This window comes from Pseudorasbora parva, chromosome 11 (genome assembly GCF_024679245.1).
Source record: "Pseudorasbora parva isolate DD20220531a chromosome 11, ASM2467924v1, whole genome shotgun sequence".
In the NCBI taxonomy this organism is placed as follows: domain Eukaryota; kingdom Metazoa; phylum Chordata; class Actinopteri; order Cypriniformes; family Gobionidae; genus Pseudorasbora; species Pseudorasbora parva.
In genome coordinates, this window is record NC_090182.1 from 47,188,350 (window position 1) to 47,206,650 (window position 18,301).

General features: G+C 42.9%; 1 protein-coding gene across 1 annotated transcript; it reads right to left on the reverse strand.

Annotated features, from left to right (window-relative positions):
- Positions 1–395: 395 nt before the first annotated feature.
- LOC137092467 (uncharacterized) lies at positions 396–13,426 on the reverse strand. Its single transcript, XM_067456711.1, has 2 exons — positions 13,333–13,426; positions 396–1,819 (listed from the first exon to the last, which is right to left on the reverse strand). The coding sequence occupies exon 2, from the start codon at positions 1,806–1,808 to the stop codon at positions 810–812; it is 999 nt and encodes a 332-aa protein (XP_067312812.1). The 5' UTR covers positions 1,809–1,819; positions 13,333–13,426; the 3' UTR covers positions 396–809.
- Positions 13,427–18,301: the final 4,875 nt, after the last annotated feature.

Below are 18,301 nucleotides of genomic sequence, written 5' to 3' on the forward strand. Positions count from 1 at the left end.
AAAAGAGGCGACAATTTGCACAAGCTCACCAAAATTGGACATTTGAAGACTGGAAAAATGTTGCCTGGTCTGATGAGTCTCGATTTCTGTTGAGACATTCAGATGGTAGAGTCAGAATTTGGCGTAACCAGAATGAGAACATGGACCCATCATGCCTTGTTCCCCCTGTGCAGGCTGGTGGTGGTGGTGTAATGGTGTGGGGGATGTTTTTTTGGCACACTTTAGGCCCCTTAGTGCCAATTGGGCATCGTTTAAATGCCACGGCCTACCTGAGCATTGTTTCTGACCATGTCCATCCCTTTATGACCACCATGTCCCCATCCTCTGATGGCTACTTCCAGCAGGATAATGCACCATGTCACAAAGCTTGAATCATTTCAAATTGGTTTCTTGAACATGCAAATGAGTTGACTGAACTAAAATGGCCGCCACAGTCCCCAGATCTCAACCCAATAGAGCATCTTTGGGATGTGGTGGAACGGGAGCTTCGTGCCCTGGATGTGCATCCCACAAATCCCAATCAACTGCAAGATGCTCTCCTATCAATATGGGCCGACATTTCTAAAGAATGTTTTCAGCAGCTTGTTGATCAATGCCACGGAGAATTAAGGCAGTTCTGAAGGCGAAAGGGTCAAACACAGTATTAGTGTGTGCTCCTAATAATCCTTTAGGTGAGTGTATATTCTGCTATAAACCAGCCTCCTCTTTGCCCGTTTTTAAAGCAATGCTTGTGGCAGATATAGAGTATTAATAATTGCTAACAAAGTCAGAAATAAGGTATTTTCTTGATGCACCCGTTATTAACAAATCTAAGCGTACGGCTGATTGGTAATCTTCAAATTCTGGTAGAACAACACCGGATCTGATCCGAGACCCAGCTGGTACTGCCACAGATGCAGACACTGGTTTGGCTTCAGCTCAAATGATAGTTGCTCTTCCACCGTAGTCTCTTCATTCCAGTTTTCCTTCTCAGGATTTACACTTGGACCTCCATAATTTGCCGAAAAGGAGAACTGCCACTGTGCAATTAGCCCTGCAAGTTTTTCAGCTGTGATCTTGCCTTGTGTTTTTATCTTCCAGTTCTTTGTGATCTGGGACATCATCTCCTTATTATATCCAACTTTTTTAGTAATTTTATTTTGCCATGTCACTGGTGTGGTACTGTCATTAATAACAGTGCGAATGTATTTCCACTTGGCATATGTTGGGCCGCTGGTTATCGCCAGCCCGCCTGGCAGGAAGTTAAGAACACTGGGGTGAACCGAATAGACACCAACACAGCTGTCTTTCTCAAAGTCGTCACCTTTGTAGTATTCAACTCCCCAATCTGAGGATGGCTTGAGGAAGTTGTAGTGATCTGGCAGACCCCAGTAATAGAGACCATTTCTGCAATTGGGATGCAGCGGAAACTCTTCAGAACTCAAATCTTGACTCAGGTCTTTTGTTCTTCTGAAAACGGCCTTTTCCTGGAAGATGATGTAAAACCAGCCAAAGGCTGCCAGGTAGTGATCTCCAGCCTGACAATTAGGATGAAGGGTGAAGACTGCAGAGTCATAGCCTGCTGACAGGTCAGTGGCTCTGCGGTAGGAATTACCCTTAATGATGTAAAACTGGTTTAATCCGTCAGCAAAGTAATGGTCTCCATTTTGGCAGGCAGGGTGCAGATCATAAATACTGAGGTCTGACCCTTGTTTGAAATCAGTCGACCTCATATAGCAGCCAAGATCAGAGCGGATTATATATTGGTAGTCTTTTGTTCCACAGAAGTCAACACCTCTTATTTTGTGTTTGGGAATAATACCTGCCATCCTGCCTTAACCTGCAACACAGGACAACAAACAAACAAATCAATCAATATTCAGATCTAATGGTATAGAAAATTCAAAGAAAATTGAATATATGGTTTTGAGCTATTTTTCCTCCGTTCTTTCAAGAACCTTTTAACGAAGTCTTGATTTCGTTTTTGGGCTGTACAAGAATGTTTTCATGCTGGATTGTCCCAAAAAAACAACAACATGATTTTTGTATATTTAACATTTATTCTCTCTCTCTCTCTCTCTCTCTCTCTCTCTCTCTCTCTCTCTCTCTCTCTCTCTCTCTCTCTCTCTCTCTCTCTCTCTCTCTCTCTCTCGCTCGTTTTGATGAAGCCCCTCCATCAGAAATACAAAATGATTGGTCAGTTGGCCCAGTGTGTTGCGAGTTTATATTTATAATAGGGGTGTCCATGGTTAACCGATTAACCGTTAAAAATTGCGTAACCGAGTGAAACATTTTGCTCGGTTAAGTGGCGTCAATGACGTGCTTTGAATTTAGTTGTAATATATTTTTGCACCACTAGAGACCGCCAGAGCGCTCCCAGACATTTGTAATATCCACAAGAAGAAGTCATGACCAGCTTTCTAACATGAAGCGGGTAAAGAAAAGTACAGCGTGGGAGCACTTTAAAATTGAGAGTGACGGGGCAAAACGGTAATTGCAATGCAATGCTTACCGCATTTTTCAGGCTATAAGTCGCTCCGGAGAATAAGTCGCATCAGTCAAAAAATGCGTCATGAAGAGGAAAATAACATGCGTCGCACTGGACTAACAGTCGCATTAGGGCAGAAGCAGAGCGGGAGCCGCACCCGCTGTGCATAACGGATCAGAAGAAAGAAAGTTTGAAGTGAGAAACTTGTGAATGACTAGAGAAAAGCAGACGTTACTTTAACTGTAATGAAGAAAACAAAAAAAGCTAATCGCGGACTGAAAGCAAGATGGCCAGAGCTGAAGGAACGAGTCCACAGATGCTTGATCACTCTGCCGGGAGAGGCTCCGCCGCGCGAGTCAAACGCTGTGGGAATCATTCTCGGCTGCATATTTTACTAATGCCCTAATCATGCAGGGGCCCTCACGGCCACTCGCATTGCTCGTGAACTGGAGCGCATCTCATCCTAATTTAACGAAACTCAGTGTAGGTCTCACAGACATGAAATATATCTTAAGAAAGCTTGAAATGTCTTTTAACAATTTAAAACGAAAAGAAATAGGCTACTCTCTGATTATGTATTCCATGATGTTCATTTCTCTCTATAGGCGCGTTCACTACGGAGATGGCGGTCGTCAAATTAATAAACTAAAAATAACCCTGACGCACACTATGGTTAACCAAGTATTAACTGCTAAGGGCCTCGGTTAACGGATAATGAAAAACTTGAAAACGTGCAGCCCTAATTTATAATATAAATTATGGCGTCAATTTCACCAAATCGGACTGAATCGTTCTAAATGGTTCGCGTCTAAAATCAGCGCTGATCCCACAAGTTTCTATAGTTATAACTTTCTGACATGAGTGACAGTTTCTCCGACTAGAAATAAACTAATATCTTGAAGTAGGTGTATTAACTCCAACCATTAGCCGAAGTGAGACTTGCTGTGAGAGCTCACGAGCAGCTGATACTGAGCATGCGCGTCTAACCGAACGTACCAGTTGTCGGATCCTCGGATCAGCAGTACAGAATCGAAAACCGTTTCTGTCGGACACGTTCGATACTGAGAGCCGATGAGCCGATGAGCTGCGCATGCGTGTTATTTGTTCAGAGGAGTTTTAAGTGTATAAATCTAATCACGTTTGGAAACATCATAACAAAGCTGTCTCATCACTGTATTATTTTAAAGTTTGGAAACAATGGATTGTAAAACGTTCAAATTAAACATTTATTTGTTTTATCAATAATGCAAGATTTTTCAGGAACAGCTTTTTTCTTATTTCTAAGTCGATACACATTTTAAAACCACGTTCGATCTTTCGGATCACCGGTACAGAATCGAGAACCGTTTCTATCGGACACGTTCGATCTTTCGGATCACCGGTACAGAATCGAGAACCGTTTATATCGGACACGTTCGACCTTTCGGATCACCAGTACAGAATCGAGAACCGTTTCTATTGGACACATTCGACCTTTCGGATCACCAGTACAGAATCGAGAACCGTTTCTATCGGACACGTTCGATCTTTCGGATCACCGGTACAGATTCGAGAACCGTTTCTATCGGACACGTTCGATCTTTCGGATCACCGGTACAGAATCGAGAACCGTTTCTATCGGACACGTTCGATCTTTCGGATCACCAGTACAGAATCGAGAACCGTTTCTATCAGACACGTTCGATCATTCGGATCACCGGTACAGAATCGAGAACCGTTTCTATCGGACACGTTCGATCTTTCGGATCACCAGTACAGAATCGAGAACCGTTTCTATCGGACACGTTCGATCTTTCGGATCACCAGTACAGAATCGAGAACCGTTTCTATCGGACACGTTCGATCTTTCGGATCACCAGTACAGAATCGAGAACCGTTTCTATCAGACACGTTCGATCATTCGGATCACCGGTACAGAATCGAGAACCGTTTCTATCAGACACGTTCGATCTTTCGGATCACCGGTACAGAATCGAGAACCGTTTCTATCGGACACGTTCGATCTTTCGGATCACCAGTACAGAATCGAGAACCGTTTCTATCAGACACGTTCGATCTTTCAGATCACCAGTACAGAATCGAGAACCGTTTCTATCGGACACGTTCGATCTTTCGGATCACCAGTACAGAATCGAGAACCGTTTCTATCGGACACGTTCGATCTTTCGGATCACCAGTACAGAATCGAGAACCGTTTCTATCGGACACGTTCGATCTTTCGGATCACCGGTACAGAATCGAGAACCGTTTCTATCGGACACGTTCGATCTTTCAGATCACCAGTACAGAATCGAGAACCGTTTCTATCGGACACGTTCGATCTTTCAGATCACCAGTACAGAATCGAGAACCGTTTCTATCGGACACGTTCGATCTTTCGGATCACCGGTACAGAATCGAGAACCGTTTCTATCGGACACGTTCGATCTTTCAGATCACCGGTACAGAATCGAGAACCGTTTCTATCGGACACGTTCGATCTTTCGGATCACCGGTACAGAATCGAGAACCGTTTCTATCGGACACGTTCGATCTTTCGGATCACCGGTACAGAATCGAGAACCGTTTCTATCGGACACGTTCAATCTTTCGGATCACCAGTACAGAATCGAGAACCGTTTCTATCGGACACGTTCGATCTTTCAGATCACCAGTACAGAATCGAGAACCGTTTCTATCAGACACGTTCGATCTTTCGGATCACCGGTACAGATTCGAGAACCGTTTCTATCGGACACGTTCGATCTTTCGGATCACCGGTACAGAATCGAGAACCGTTTCTATCGGACACGTTCGATCTTTCGGATCACCAGTACAGAATCGAGAACCGTTTCTATCAGACACGTTCGATCATTCGGATCACCGGTACAGAATCGAGAACCGTTTCTATCGGACACGTTCGATCTTTCGGATCACCAGTACAGAATCGAGAACCGTTTCTATCGGACACGTTCGATCTTTCGGATCACCAGTACAGAATCGAGAACCGTTTCTATCGGACACGTTCGATCTTTCGGATCACCAGTACAGAATCGAGAACCGTTTCTATCAGACACGTTCGATCATTCGGATCACCGGTACAGAATCGAGAACCGTTTCTATCAGACACGTTCGATCTTTCGGATCACCGGTACAGAATCGAGAACCGTTTCTATCGGACACGTTCGATCTTTCGGATCACCAGTACAGAATCGAGAACCGTTTCTATCAGACACGTTCGATCTTTCAGATCACCAGTACAGAATCGAGAACCGTTTCTATCGGACACGTTCGATCTTTCGGATCACCAGTACAGAATCGAGAACCGTTTCTATCGGACACGTTCGATCTTTCGGATCACCAGTACAGAATCGAGAACCGTTTCTATCGGACACGTTCGATCTTTCGGATCACCGGTACAGAATCGAGAACCGTTTCTATCGGACACGTTCGATCTTTCAGATCACCAGTACAGAATCGAGAACCGTTTCTATCGGACACGTTCGATCTTTCAGATCACCAGTACAGAATCGAGAACCGTTTCTATCGGACACGTTCGATCTTTCGGATCACCGGTACAGAATCGAGAACCGTTTCTATCGGACACGTTCGATCTTTCAGATCACCGGTACAGAATCGAGAACCGTTTCTATCGGACACGTTCGATCTTTCGGATCACCGGTACAGAATCGAGAACCGTTTCTATCGGACACGTTCGATCTTTCGGATCACCGGTACAGAATCGAGAACCGTTTCTATCGGACACGTTCAATCTTTCGGATCACCAGTACAGAATCGAGAACCGTTTCTATCGGACACGTTCGATCTTTCAGATCACCAGTACAGAATCGAGAACCGTTTCTATCGGACACGTTCGATCTTTCGGATCACCGGTACAGAATCGAGAACCGTTTCTATCGGACACGTTCGATCTTTCAGATCACCAGTACAGAATCGAGAACCGTTTCTATCGGACACGTTCGATCTTTCGGATCACCAGTACAGAATCGAGAACCGTTTCTATCGGACACGTTCGATCTTTCGGATCACCAGTACAGAATCGAGAACCGTTTCTATCGGACACGTTCGATCTTTCGGATCACCAGTACAGAATCGAGAACCGTTTCTATCGGACACGTTCGATCTTTCGGATCACCGGTACAGAATCGAGAACCGTTTCTATTGGACACGTTCGATCTTTCGGATCACCGGTACAGAATCGAGAACCGTTTCTATCGGACACGTTCGATCTTTCGGATCACCGGTACAGAATCGAGAACCGTTTCTATCGGACACGTTCGATCTTTCGGATCACCGGTACAGAATCGAGAACCGTTTCTATCGGACACGTTCGATCTTTCGGATCACCGGTACAGAATCGAGAACCGTTTCTATCGGACACGTTCGATCTTTCGGATCACCGGTACAGAATCGAGAACCGTTTCTATCGGACACGTTCGATCTTTCAGATCACCAGTACAGAATCGAGAACCGTTTCTATCGGACACGTTCGATCTTTCAGATCACCAGTACAGAATCGAGAACCGTTTCTATCGGACACGTTCGATCTTTCGGATCACCGGTACAGAATCGAGAACCGTTTCTATCGGACACGTTCGATCTTTCAGATCACCAGTACAGAATCGAGAACCGTTTCTATCGGACACGTTCGATCTTTCGGATCACCAGTACAGAATCGAGAACCGTTTCTATCGGACACGTTCGATCTTTCGGATCATCAGTACAGAATCGAGAACCGTTTCTATCGGACACGTTCGATCTTTCGGATCACCAGTACAGAATCGAGAACCGTTTCTATCGGACACGTTCGATCTTTCGGATCACCAGTACAGAATCGAGAACCGTTTCTATCGGACACGTTCGATCTTTCGGATCACCAGTACAGAATCGAGAACCGTTTCTATCGGACACGTTCGATCTTTCGGATCACCGGTACAGAATGGAGAACCGTTTCTATCAGACACGTTCGATCTTTCGGATCACCAGTACAGAATCGAGAACCGTTTCTATCAGACACGTTCGATCTTTCGGATCACCGGTACAGAATCGAGAACCGTTTCTATCGGACACGTTCGATCTTTCGGATCACCGGTACAGAATGGAGAACCGTTTCTATCAGACACGTTCGATCTTTCGGATCACCAGTACAGAATCGAGAACCGTTTCTATCAGACACGTTCGATCTTTCGGATCACCAGTACAGAATCGAGAACCGTTTCTATCGGACACGTTCTATCTTTCGGATCACCAGTACAGAATCGAGAACCGTTTCTATCAGACACGTTTGATCTTTCGGATCACCAGTACAGAATCGAGAACCGTTTCTATCGGACACGTTCGATCTTTCGGATCACCAGTACAGAATCGAGAACCGTTTCTATCAGACACGTTCGATCTTTCGGATCACCAGTACAGAATCGAGAACCGTTTCTATCGGACACGTTCGATCTTTCGGATCACCAGTACAGAATCGAGAACCGTTTCTATCAGACACGTTTGATCTTTCGGATCACCAGTACAGAATCGAGAACCGTTTCTATCAGACACGTTCGATCTTTCGGATCACCAGTACAGAATCGAGAACCGTTTCTATCAGACACGTTCGATCTTTCGGATCACCAGTACAGAATCGAGAACCGTTTCTATCGGACACGTTCGATCTTTCGGATCACCAGTACAGAATCGAGAACCGTTTCTATCGGACACGTTCGATCTTTCGGATCACCAGTACAGAATCGAGAACCGTTTCTATCAGACACGTTTGATCTTTCGGATCACCAGTACAGAATCGAGAACCGTTTCTATCGGACACGTTCGATCTTTCGGATCACCAGTACAGAATCGAGAACCGTTTCTATCAGACACGTTCGATCTTTCGGATCACCAGTACAGAATCGAGAACCGTTTCTATCGGACACGTTCGATCTTTCGGATCACCAGTACAGAATCGAGAACCGTTTCTATCAGACACGTTTGATCTTCGGATCACCAGTACAGAATCGAGAACCGTTTCTATCAGACACGTTCGATCTTTCGGATCACCAGTACAGAATCGAGAACCGTTTCTATCAGACACGTTTGATCTTTCGGATCACCAGTACAGAATCGAGAACCGTTTCTATCGGACACGTTCGATCTTTCGGATCACCAGTACAGAATCGAGAACCGTTTCTATCGGACACGTTCGATCTTTCGGATCACCAGTACAGAATAACAGTACAGCTAACTGTAGCTTTAAAACCATGTCAGTGTGCAGTATAAATTATTTTAAGAACACAACAGATTTTTATAAATAAGAATCTGGTTAAATGTTGCAAAAAAAAAATTGACTCCAAATTAAAAAATCTGAAAATCAGTTTTGTTAAATTGAGCCAAAGACGACATATGTGTGACACCGTCTTTGAAAACCTAGCTAAAGTTATTTTTTTGTGATTTACAATATGTAAAGAACATTATTTGAACATATAACCTTGATATATTTAATGTTGAATGAGTAAGATCATGTCAAAGATAGAAATCAATGTGAAAATATAACCAATGAGTGAAATCAAAATGTGATGCTCCTAATCTCAATATTAGATTATGAGACTTTAGTCTGGATTTTCACAGACAAGAGTCACATTATGTGTAGCAATTAGGAATATATTGTAGGCTAATGCTTTCTCTATTCTGAGCACAGTGGGCTACCTGCTCTTTCTGTCTCATCGCCATCATCTCTCTTTCTTTTTTCCCCAGTCTCCTTCTCTTGCCCTGTATCTTTTCTCTTTTCAAAGCTGAGCTTTGTTTGAAGCAGTCTTGTCATTTTCGTCTGTATCGGTAAAAATTAAGTTGTAAAGGTAAATTTACTGAAGGCTTTCAAGAAAATCAGGAAAAGAAAACGTTATTAGTTTGCATCCCTGATTATTAAGCGCTCTCGCGGTGTTGTGATGTCAAACATCAGTCGTTGTTCGAAGCGCCGGTTGGTGGTTGTGGCATTTGTCCGGCCTCTCCTCCACTGTGATTGGACATTGATGTTCACCCAAAGTTAAACTGTGGGCGCTCAACGCGTAAAACTGGACAAAACCTGCCAGCTGTTGGCGCTATTGAAAAGTGTGGCGCATCTATCCACAACTTTCCTGCAAGTCTTCGTGGGTGTCGCCATGACACTCGATACTTCCGGTTGACGGTATCTCAGTTCCGGTTTAGCACACATAACAGTTATGCAGCGTTCACACCAGACGCGAGTGGCGCGAATAAATAGTGCAATTCGTGCGAAGTTGGATGTGTAAACATTTTGAATCCATTCGCTTCATTCACTACACAACAGATGCGGATTTGCGTCACGGGAGGGGCTTCTGCCAGGCAGCGGCAGTCGGCAGAAGGACGAGCCGAGTTAAGGCTGCTCTCGCCGGGGTTAATGAGCGCTGAGTGCTGCTGATCGTCTGGGTCGACGAAACCTTGCTTCCATAAACCATGCCACATAAACGGACCCGTTTGACATGTTGCTAGCACCACCCTACACCTTCCATTCAATGCCCAACGAGCTTCAAATAAACTCAAGAATTGTGATGTAGAAGTAATATTTGTATTTTGTAATTGTTGAAATGTTCATGTCAGACAATGTCAGTACTTTTTTTTAATCAACATGAAAATAGATGATGAACTACAATGAATTTAAATGCATTGTTATAAAAATTAACATTTAATTGCCGTAAATGTAATTATTGAGTTTATATATTAGTTTAACCTATTTAAAATACTGCAGTAAAACTGTTTAATTTTTTGCAAGGGGTATGTTTATTGTTTTCAATAATTTACAGATTTATTGTGTAGCAGGACCGCTCTAACAGCCTAACGTTAAATAGAGACCTGCACTCCCGCGGGACCCAGCACAACCGAGTGCGGCGCGGGATCATATCTGATGGTGAATGCGGATGCGGGTGAACAAAATAAATAACTAGAAACAAATAAACCTTTATTTATAATAAAATAAAATTGATTTACAGGCGCATGGAAGGAAGGTAACTCTCACATGGTTCATAGGAACAGCCAAGCCTACCACCAAACAGTGGCAAAATGTCTGCACCGCATAACTCAGATGAACCGCTTAGTGCCAAAGATTTTAGTAAGTTCTTGTAAGATAGTCAGATCCATGAGACCATCTGGGACATGTGATCATTTTGCCTGAAGCGTTGTTATAAAAGTTTACTCCTGAATCCTGATAATACAACCAACCAGGGATGGAAATTAACTTTTTTGTCCACCGGCCACTGTGGCTGGTGGATTTCAAAATCTACCAGCCACTCAACGTTTTTACCAGCCACTTTCTTGTTTTTAACCGACAATGTGTAACTGCACGTGAAAATTAATACTACAAGCTCTACAATACTTAAGCTGTTTATTTAATCTCAAATATAAATGAAATACTGACATTTTTTCACTCTTATACACACACAAACCATGAACTGATATACATTTCATTAAATGAGTAGGGCTCTATGTTCTCTCTTTTTTTTTTTTTTTTTACCTGGATGTGGCATTTGGATGATTCTTGGTCTTTTATGGCTTCCAGTTTTAGGTTTTTAGTACCAACAATGAAACTACTAGTTTTGGCATCTTCTGAAGCGTGTTGACGACATACCGAGCAGAACATTGTCAGTAGGGATGCATCGAAATAAAAATTATTGGCTGAAACCGAAGCACTAAAAGAAATTATGCCAATTATCCATTGCATTTATGGCTAATGCTATGACTGAGTAACTTTACTAAAAATCAAGGCATTGCATTAATTAATATTAAGGTTTCAAATAATAAATCAATTACAAATTATGCAAATATTTATTTAGCACATTGCAACATCAAACAGTATAAAATAAAATTAGGCAGGTCTACTAGCCTACAAAAATGTAATAAAGTAATCAAATGTAAAATAACTGCATATTTAACTGTTTAAATGAAAGATTATTCCTTATTAAACTTACAAAAGCTATTCAATCAAGAGCAGTGAGTGATGTCCCTATCGTTTGTTTGACATTAAACAGACAGCAGTAAAGGCTACTGCCCCTTTAAGACCTAATAGAGGGATATGCGTCATCTTTCACGACTGTATAAAGTTCACTTAAGGCATATTCAGACTATGTCTGCTAGAATTCTCATCAAGATGAACATGTTGGCATACTTTTTGTGTGAGTTTGTCCGTTTAAGCACAAGACTTGAAAGAGAACTCAATATTTGCGCGCTGTGAGACGGGTGCGCGCTTCCGGATGAGTGACGGATCTTCTCTCAGTGCGCGCGAGTTATTATGGTTATTATTCGCGTCTTCTGGCACTACATCCGGGTAATGACGGCGAAAACGACTGGTCATATTCGGACATACATAGTGCGGCCGCACTCGCATTCACTGAACACAGTTTATAAAGAGGGGAAACAGCTATTTTTATTTACCCGCCACGGTGGCCGGTAGGTGAAGCGAGTTTACCCGCCACAACGCAAAATCACCCGCATTTGGCTGGTGGCGGGTGCTAATTTCCATCCCTGCAACCAACGTTTAGCAAATAACAGTACACACTAACGTAAACCGGAAGTTCGTTACCGGCGTGTTCTACGTTGCCATAGCAATCATGGAAAAGGTCAGAGTTCGGGAAAGTTGTGGATTAGAAACAATTGGAAACATCCGCCGGACGAGGCAAGAACACCTGTTTGTACACACCGCCTTAATAGGCTATTATTTTGCAACCGAGAATTACCGAGGGCCGGACCTCGGGGACCTCAATGGTGGGTACGGCCCTGATCGCTGTCTTACCGACTGGATAAGGCAAAAGTCTGATAAAACAGCTTGTCCCTTTGGTGGCGAAATAGTCTGAAATTACTGAATTTGAATACAGTTTGTGAAACAATTTTCTCATCAATATTATTTTATTTTCAAAATATTGCAAATGGCGTTCTAATTGTAATACAGATGCCTTACAGTGGGGGCGAATGCAATCAGAGCTCGACGTTTTCTGTTCGACCGTCAGTTCGAGATGTTTCAGTCGCTCTGAGATGCGATTAGGTTTTCCAAATTTGGCACAAATGTTGATGGAGTGGCGGTGGACACTATTATCAGCTATTATCATATTTCTTTTACAATAACGGCTAAAGTCGTCAGAATCCATAGCAACATCTTCCTCAAAATCAAAAACAGAGAATTGCCATCTCAGATGTTTCTCCGTCACTCTGCATACGTCATCGTCCGTTGGTGACACACACACACACACACACACACACACACACACACACACACACACACACACACACACACACACACACACACACACACACACACACACACACACCTTTGGAAATTATTTGTCTATGAAGCTTTGCCAGACCATAACTCAGCTACTGAGAATGCTCTGGTTTTAACCAGGCTAGTGTTATGTCTTTTTGTTTTTTTCTTATATATTTTAGATACAATGTTATGCACCATTTAATCGTGATATTTGTCCAAAAAGAACTATGGTAATACAAACAGTCTTTGATCACAAAATTGTGGTTCAAAGCTACACAAAACACTATAATAAATAGATAAATAAATTAGCACCAGCATTTATGGGGTTAATGAGGAGAGTTCAGGAAGTGCCGTATGAGAAAATAAAAGTGCCTGTTCTTGCTGTTCTACAAAGCTTTCAACAAAAAGCTCCTTTGTTTGTCTTTCTTAAGACATTAAAATACTTTTACAGTTAATTCACCAGAAATCCTTTTTCCATTTGTACAAGTAGTCTATGTCTGCCCGTCATACATTGGCTGTCCTGTTGACTCCTTGCTTACAAAGATACCAACAAAGGCATCTGTTAGAAAAAGAATGGTCATGAGCCCCAAATAGTCATTTGTCATCACATACTCACCTTGAAAAGTACAGCTACTTCTGACGATCAGCTTCTGCCTGTGAGAGATCGCTATTCCGACTGAACTAAGTGTGTTGAAGGGCTGGGAATCGATTCCAAAAAGAATCGATTCAAAGGCGTTGTGAATTGAGAGTCGATTCTAAAGTTTGGAATCGATTCCATCGTGAGGAATCGACTCCTCTTTAGGAGCCCTTTTCATTTCAACAGGGTTAATCACTAATTTATCTCACGCTCAGCTACCCTTTTCACACGGTCATCAATAGTATAAATCTTGCAACGTTTTTGCACTTTAATTTTTTTTAATTGTATGTACATTTATAACAGTTTTTTATGATTTTACTTTTGCATCAAATTACACAAAACAACTTACCGCTGCTGTGAGGGAGTTTCTAATTCAGGGAGTAATGGTAAAAAATAACATCTTTCTCTCTTTTCACTGCCGTTATCAATCTCACTCTATTCGTTCCCTCTGTGTTCACATTGTTGCGTTTTTCTTTTTCTATTCACAAAAAAATATATATTTAATATCTCTCATTCACCGCTTTAAAAGTTAACCCAACTATGACGACTTCCGCTCTAAGAAACCCAGAAATGTGAAAAGGGTCTATAACTGGAAATGTAGGTAAAAGGTTCTCACGGACAGTAAAGAGAACATGACAATGCCTCGCTGAAACATTCAAATAAAGCCATACGTGAACGCTTATCGCTGATTATTAACCTAGCTATAATTATCACCGTGTATGGTTAAGTGTTTACAGTGCACTTCTGGTAGCCTAGTTTTGCTACGTATTTGTTACCATATTTCTACACTGGAATTTAGCCTGAATTACCGGTATATGTTGTTAATGTTCTGTATGCATACCATAATGTTATGGTAACTGTACGTTTTCAATAAATTAACCTACCTTTCATATACATACAAGCATAAAACAGAGAGAGAGGGAGAGTGTGTTAGTGTGTTAATGGTGTTCATTGTCATTGTTTCCTTCTGTGATCCTGCATCTTGGATAAGTTTAGTACATTTTGCAACCAAAAACTCATGATTTAGCTTAAAGGTGCAGTATGTTTTTTTTTTTTGTGTGTGTGAAATATCCAAAAACCAATATTATATATTTAGTTCAGTTGAGGTCTTACAATATCCCAAATGTTTCCAACTATTTGTAAATTGTAAGAAAATTGCTATTTTATCTAATGAACCGGGACATGCGAGGGCGTGGCCTGTCGATGACGATATCTGTGTTACCCTCGGTTTCTGGTCCCTTGATATTCTAAAACACATAATGCTTTTTGAATGATAGTTTCAGTATTTACAATATTAGTACAAATTTAAAATGTAAGTTTATCCTAAAATAAAATTTAAGACATTCTGTTAAACACTGCCTGGCCTCCATTTATTACATATTTGGCGACGAGGATAAACAATGCACTTCGGCTGACGAATCGTATGGGTTGGCACGTGAGAGAAGCTCTGCAGGCACGGAACGCATCACAGTGATGAAATGGCGATGTTCGGAACTGTGGGTGAGTTTGTGGAAGAAAATAGTGACTGGCTGGAGTATACGGAGCGTCTGGAGCATTTTTTAGCTGCGAATGAGATCACGGACCAGGATAATAAGCGCTCTATATTGTTGAGTGTGTGCGGTGCAAAGACTTATAAGCTCATGAGGAATTTGGCAGCACGGCGGAAGCCGGGAGAGTTGGCTTATAAAGATTTAATTGACCTTATTCAGAACCACCACAGCCCGAAACCTTCAGTGAATGTGCAGCGTTTTAAGTTCCACAGCCGTTTTCGTAAGTCTGGAGACACTATTTCAAAGTTTGTGGCTGAGCTGCGCCAGTTGTCTGAGCATTGCGAGTTTGGGGCTGTACTGGAGGACCTGCTGCGTGATCGTCTCGTGTGCGGAATTAATGATGATGTAATTCAGCGCAGATTGCTGGGGGAAGCGACGCTCTCTTTTACAAAAGCAATGGAAATCGCACAAGGTATGGAGTCGGCAGCACTACATGCAAAAGACATTCAAAGAGCAAGTGGCAGTGCGACGAGTGATGTGTTTCATGTGACTAAAGCGGTTAAAGTGAAAGCAGTGGAATGTTACAGATGTGGGGGAGCTCACTATGCAAATGATTGTAAATTCAAAGACACAGTGTGCCATAATTGTGGCAAGATGGGACATTTGGCAAAGAAATGCAGAGGCAGCACATCTAAAATGAGAAACTCAAAGGATGGTGGTAAACCTCACTCAAGAGCACATCACATTGTGGAGGCTGAACCAGAGGAGACCTGTTCCTATTCAATGTTTAACTTGAGTGAAACTCGTTCAGACCCACTTTATGCAACAATTCAAGTTAATGGAGCAAGCCTTAAGATGGAAATAGACACTGGCGCTTCAGCATCGATCATCAGTGAGGAAACTTATAGGAAGTTATGGACAAATGATCACACACCAACATTATGTGAGTCTTCTGTTAAACTGAGAACGTATACTGGAGAAATTATTTCGGTAGTGGGGGCAGTGGAAGTGAACATCACCTATGGCAGTCAGGCGGCTGAAGCTCGCTTGCTTGTAGTCAAAGGAAAAGGCCCAAGCCTACTGGGACGTGAGATCAGGCTCATTAAAGGATTTTGTGCAAGGGATGTGGTTGCGAGGTATCCAGATGTGTTTAAGGATGAACTGGGACCCTGAGAGGCACCACGGTGAAACTTTGTGTGGAGCCAAATGCGACACCTTGATTCTTTAAACCCCGGTCTGTCCCATATGCAATGAAGTGGAAAGTGGAAAAGGAGCTTGAAAGGCTAGAGCAGCTGGGTGTCATAGAGTCAATTCAGTTTTCTAATTGGCAGCCCCAATCGTTCCTGTGCTGAAAGAGGGTGGTACAGTCCGCATTTGTGGAGCCTATAAGCTGACAATCAATCAGGCAGCAAAGGTGGAGACATACCCCATTCCAAGGGTGGAGGACTTGTTTTCGATGCTCGCTGGGGGCAAAACTTTCACTAAGCTTGATATGAGTCACGCTTATCAGCAGTTCAGTCAGGACCACTTTGAGAATTACATTTATTGACAATCTTTGATTTGGCGAAAGGCTTAGGCTCAAAGATGTTCGTGCTGCCATACTAGGCAGCTCGAGATTCATCCTTGAAGCAAAATTCCCCCAGCCTTCATAATAACCAAAAGTTTCTTAGCAAATATTACAGAAAATATAAATGGTAACAATAAGAGTTCTACACAGAATCCAATACTCGATAATGAAGATACTAGGAGGTGAAGGGGTGGAGGTGGGTTTAAATGTCTGTGCAACAGACTGAGGAACATGAGTTTAAATGAGCTTAAATACTATAATTGATTAGAGTAGGTGGAGTAACAAATCAGCTGAGCGTCAGCTGATAACGTTTAGCGATCAGTGTTCTGCCTGAACTACGCTTGAATTCCATTCGATCACTCAAGCTCCATTTGTTGCTGGATGTCTCGATCAACACGCACGAAGGACTGTTTAAATATAACAGGCTGGTGTTTGGGGTGGCATCCAGCCAGGCCATTTTTCAAAGGACAATGGAAAACCTGTTGCAGGGGATTCCACATGTGGCAGTGTACCTCAACGACATTCTGGTCACAGGGAAAACAGAAGAGGAGCATCTCAGTAACCTGGACCAGGTGCTCAAGAGGATGTCGGATGCAGGGCTACAGCTAAAACAACGTAAATGTACATTCCAGGCAGAGAGTGTAACTTACCTTGTACATCAAATATCAGCCCAGGGCCTCTATCCAGTGCCAGAAAAAGTAAGAGCCATCAATGATGCCCCCAAGCCAGGAAATGTGTCAGAGCTTAAGTCATTCCTGGGTATGGTGACTTATTATGGGAAGTTCTTACCTGATTTATCAACTGTGCTAGCTCCGCTGTACCAGTTACTGCATCATAATTGCCAGTGGAAGTGGGCAGCGGCACAAACAGCTGCTTTCACCAAAGTCAAAAATCTGCTTTAGTCAGCCAGCGTTAGTCCATTTTGACCCTGAGAAAGAGCTTACAGTGTCATGTGATGCCTCTCCTTATGGCATTGGGGCAGTACTGTCACATGTGATGGAGGAGGGCTCAGAGAAACCCACTGCATTTGTATCCAGGACGCTTACAAAAGCAGAAAAGGGGTATTCTCAGCTAGACAAGAAAGGCTTGGCCATCATATTTGCTGTGAAGCGTTTTCACCAATATCTGTACGGCCGATCCTTCACAGTTTTCACGGACCATAAGCCATTGATGAGCCTGTTCAGTGAGCATAAGAGCATTCCTTCCATGGCGTCGGCCCGTATCCAGAGATGGCTGACATTGACATTGTCGGCCTATCAATATCGCATAGAATACAGAGCAGGGAAGGAAAGTGCCAATGCAGACGTATTTAGCCTGTTGCCACTTCCAGACACCCCGGTGTCCACTCCTCTGGCTCCTGAAACTGTTTTCCTACTGGAAAAGTTGAGTGACTCACCAGTGAGCGCAAAGCAGATCAAAACTTGGACGGAGAGAGACAAGGTCTTGTCAAAAGTCAAAAGATTTGTGCTACAGGGTTGGCCATCCATCGTTGTGGATGCTGAGATGAAACCTTTTAAGAAAAGAAAGGATGAGCTCTCAGTTCAGGATGGTTGGATCTTGGGGGGTTTCACGAGTAGTACCGCAGCCAGGACAGACTAAAGTGTTACAGGAAGTCCACATTGCCCATCCTGGGGTATCAGGCATGAAAAGCTTAGCAAGAGCATATGTATATTGGCCTAATATGGATCGAGATCTCGAAAACAAGGTCCAACACTGCAAGGAGTGCTAAGAAAACCAAAAAATGCCCCCACCTGTGTCGCTTCAGCCCTGGGAGTGGCCTGACAGGCCTTGGTCCAGGTTGCACTTGGATTTCGCAGGTTCATTCATGGGTCTGATGTTCTTGGTCATGGTGGATGCCCGCTCAAAGTGGCTGGAAGCACACATTTTGAAA

Coding starts and splice junctions, on each gene's coding strand:
- LOC137092467 (XM_067456711.1), bottom strand. CDS start 1,808: ATGGCAGGTATTATTCCCAAACACAAAATAAGAGGTGTTGACTTCTGT.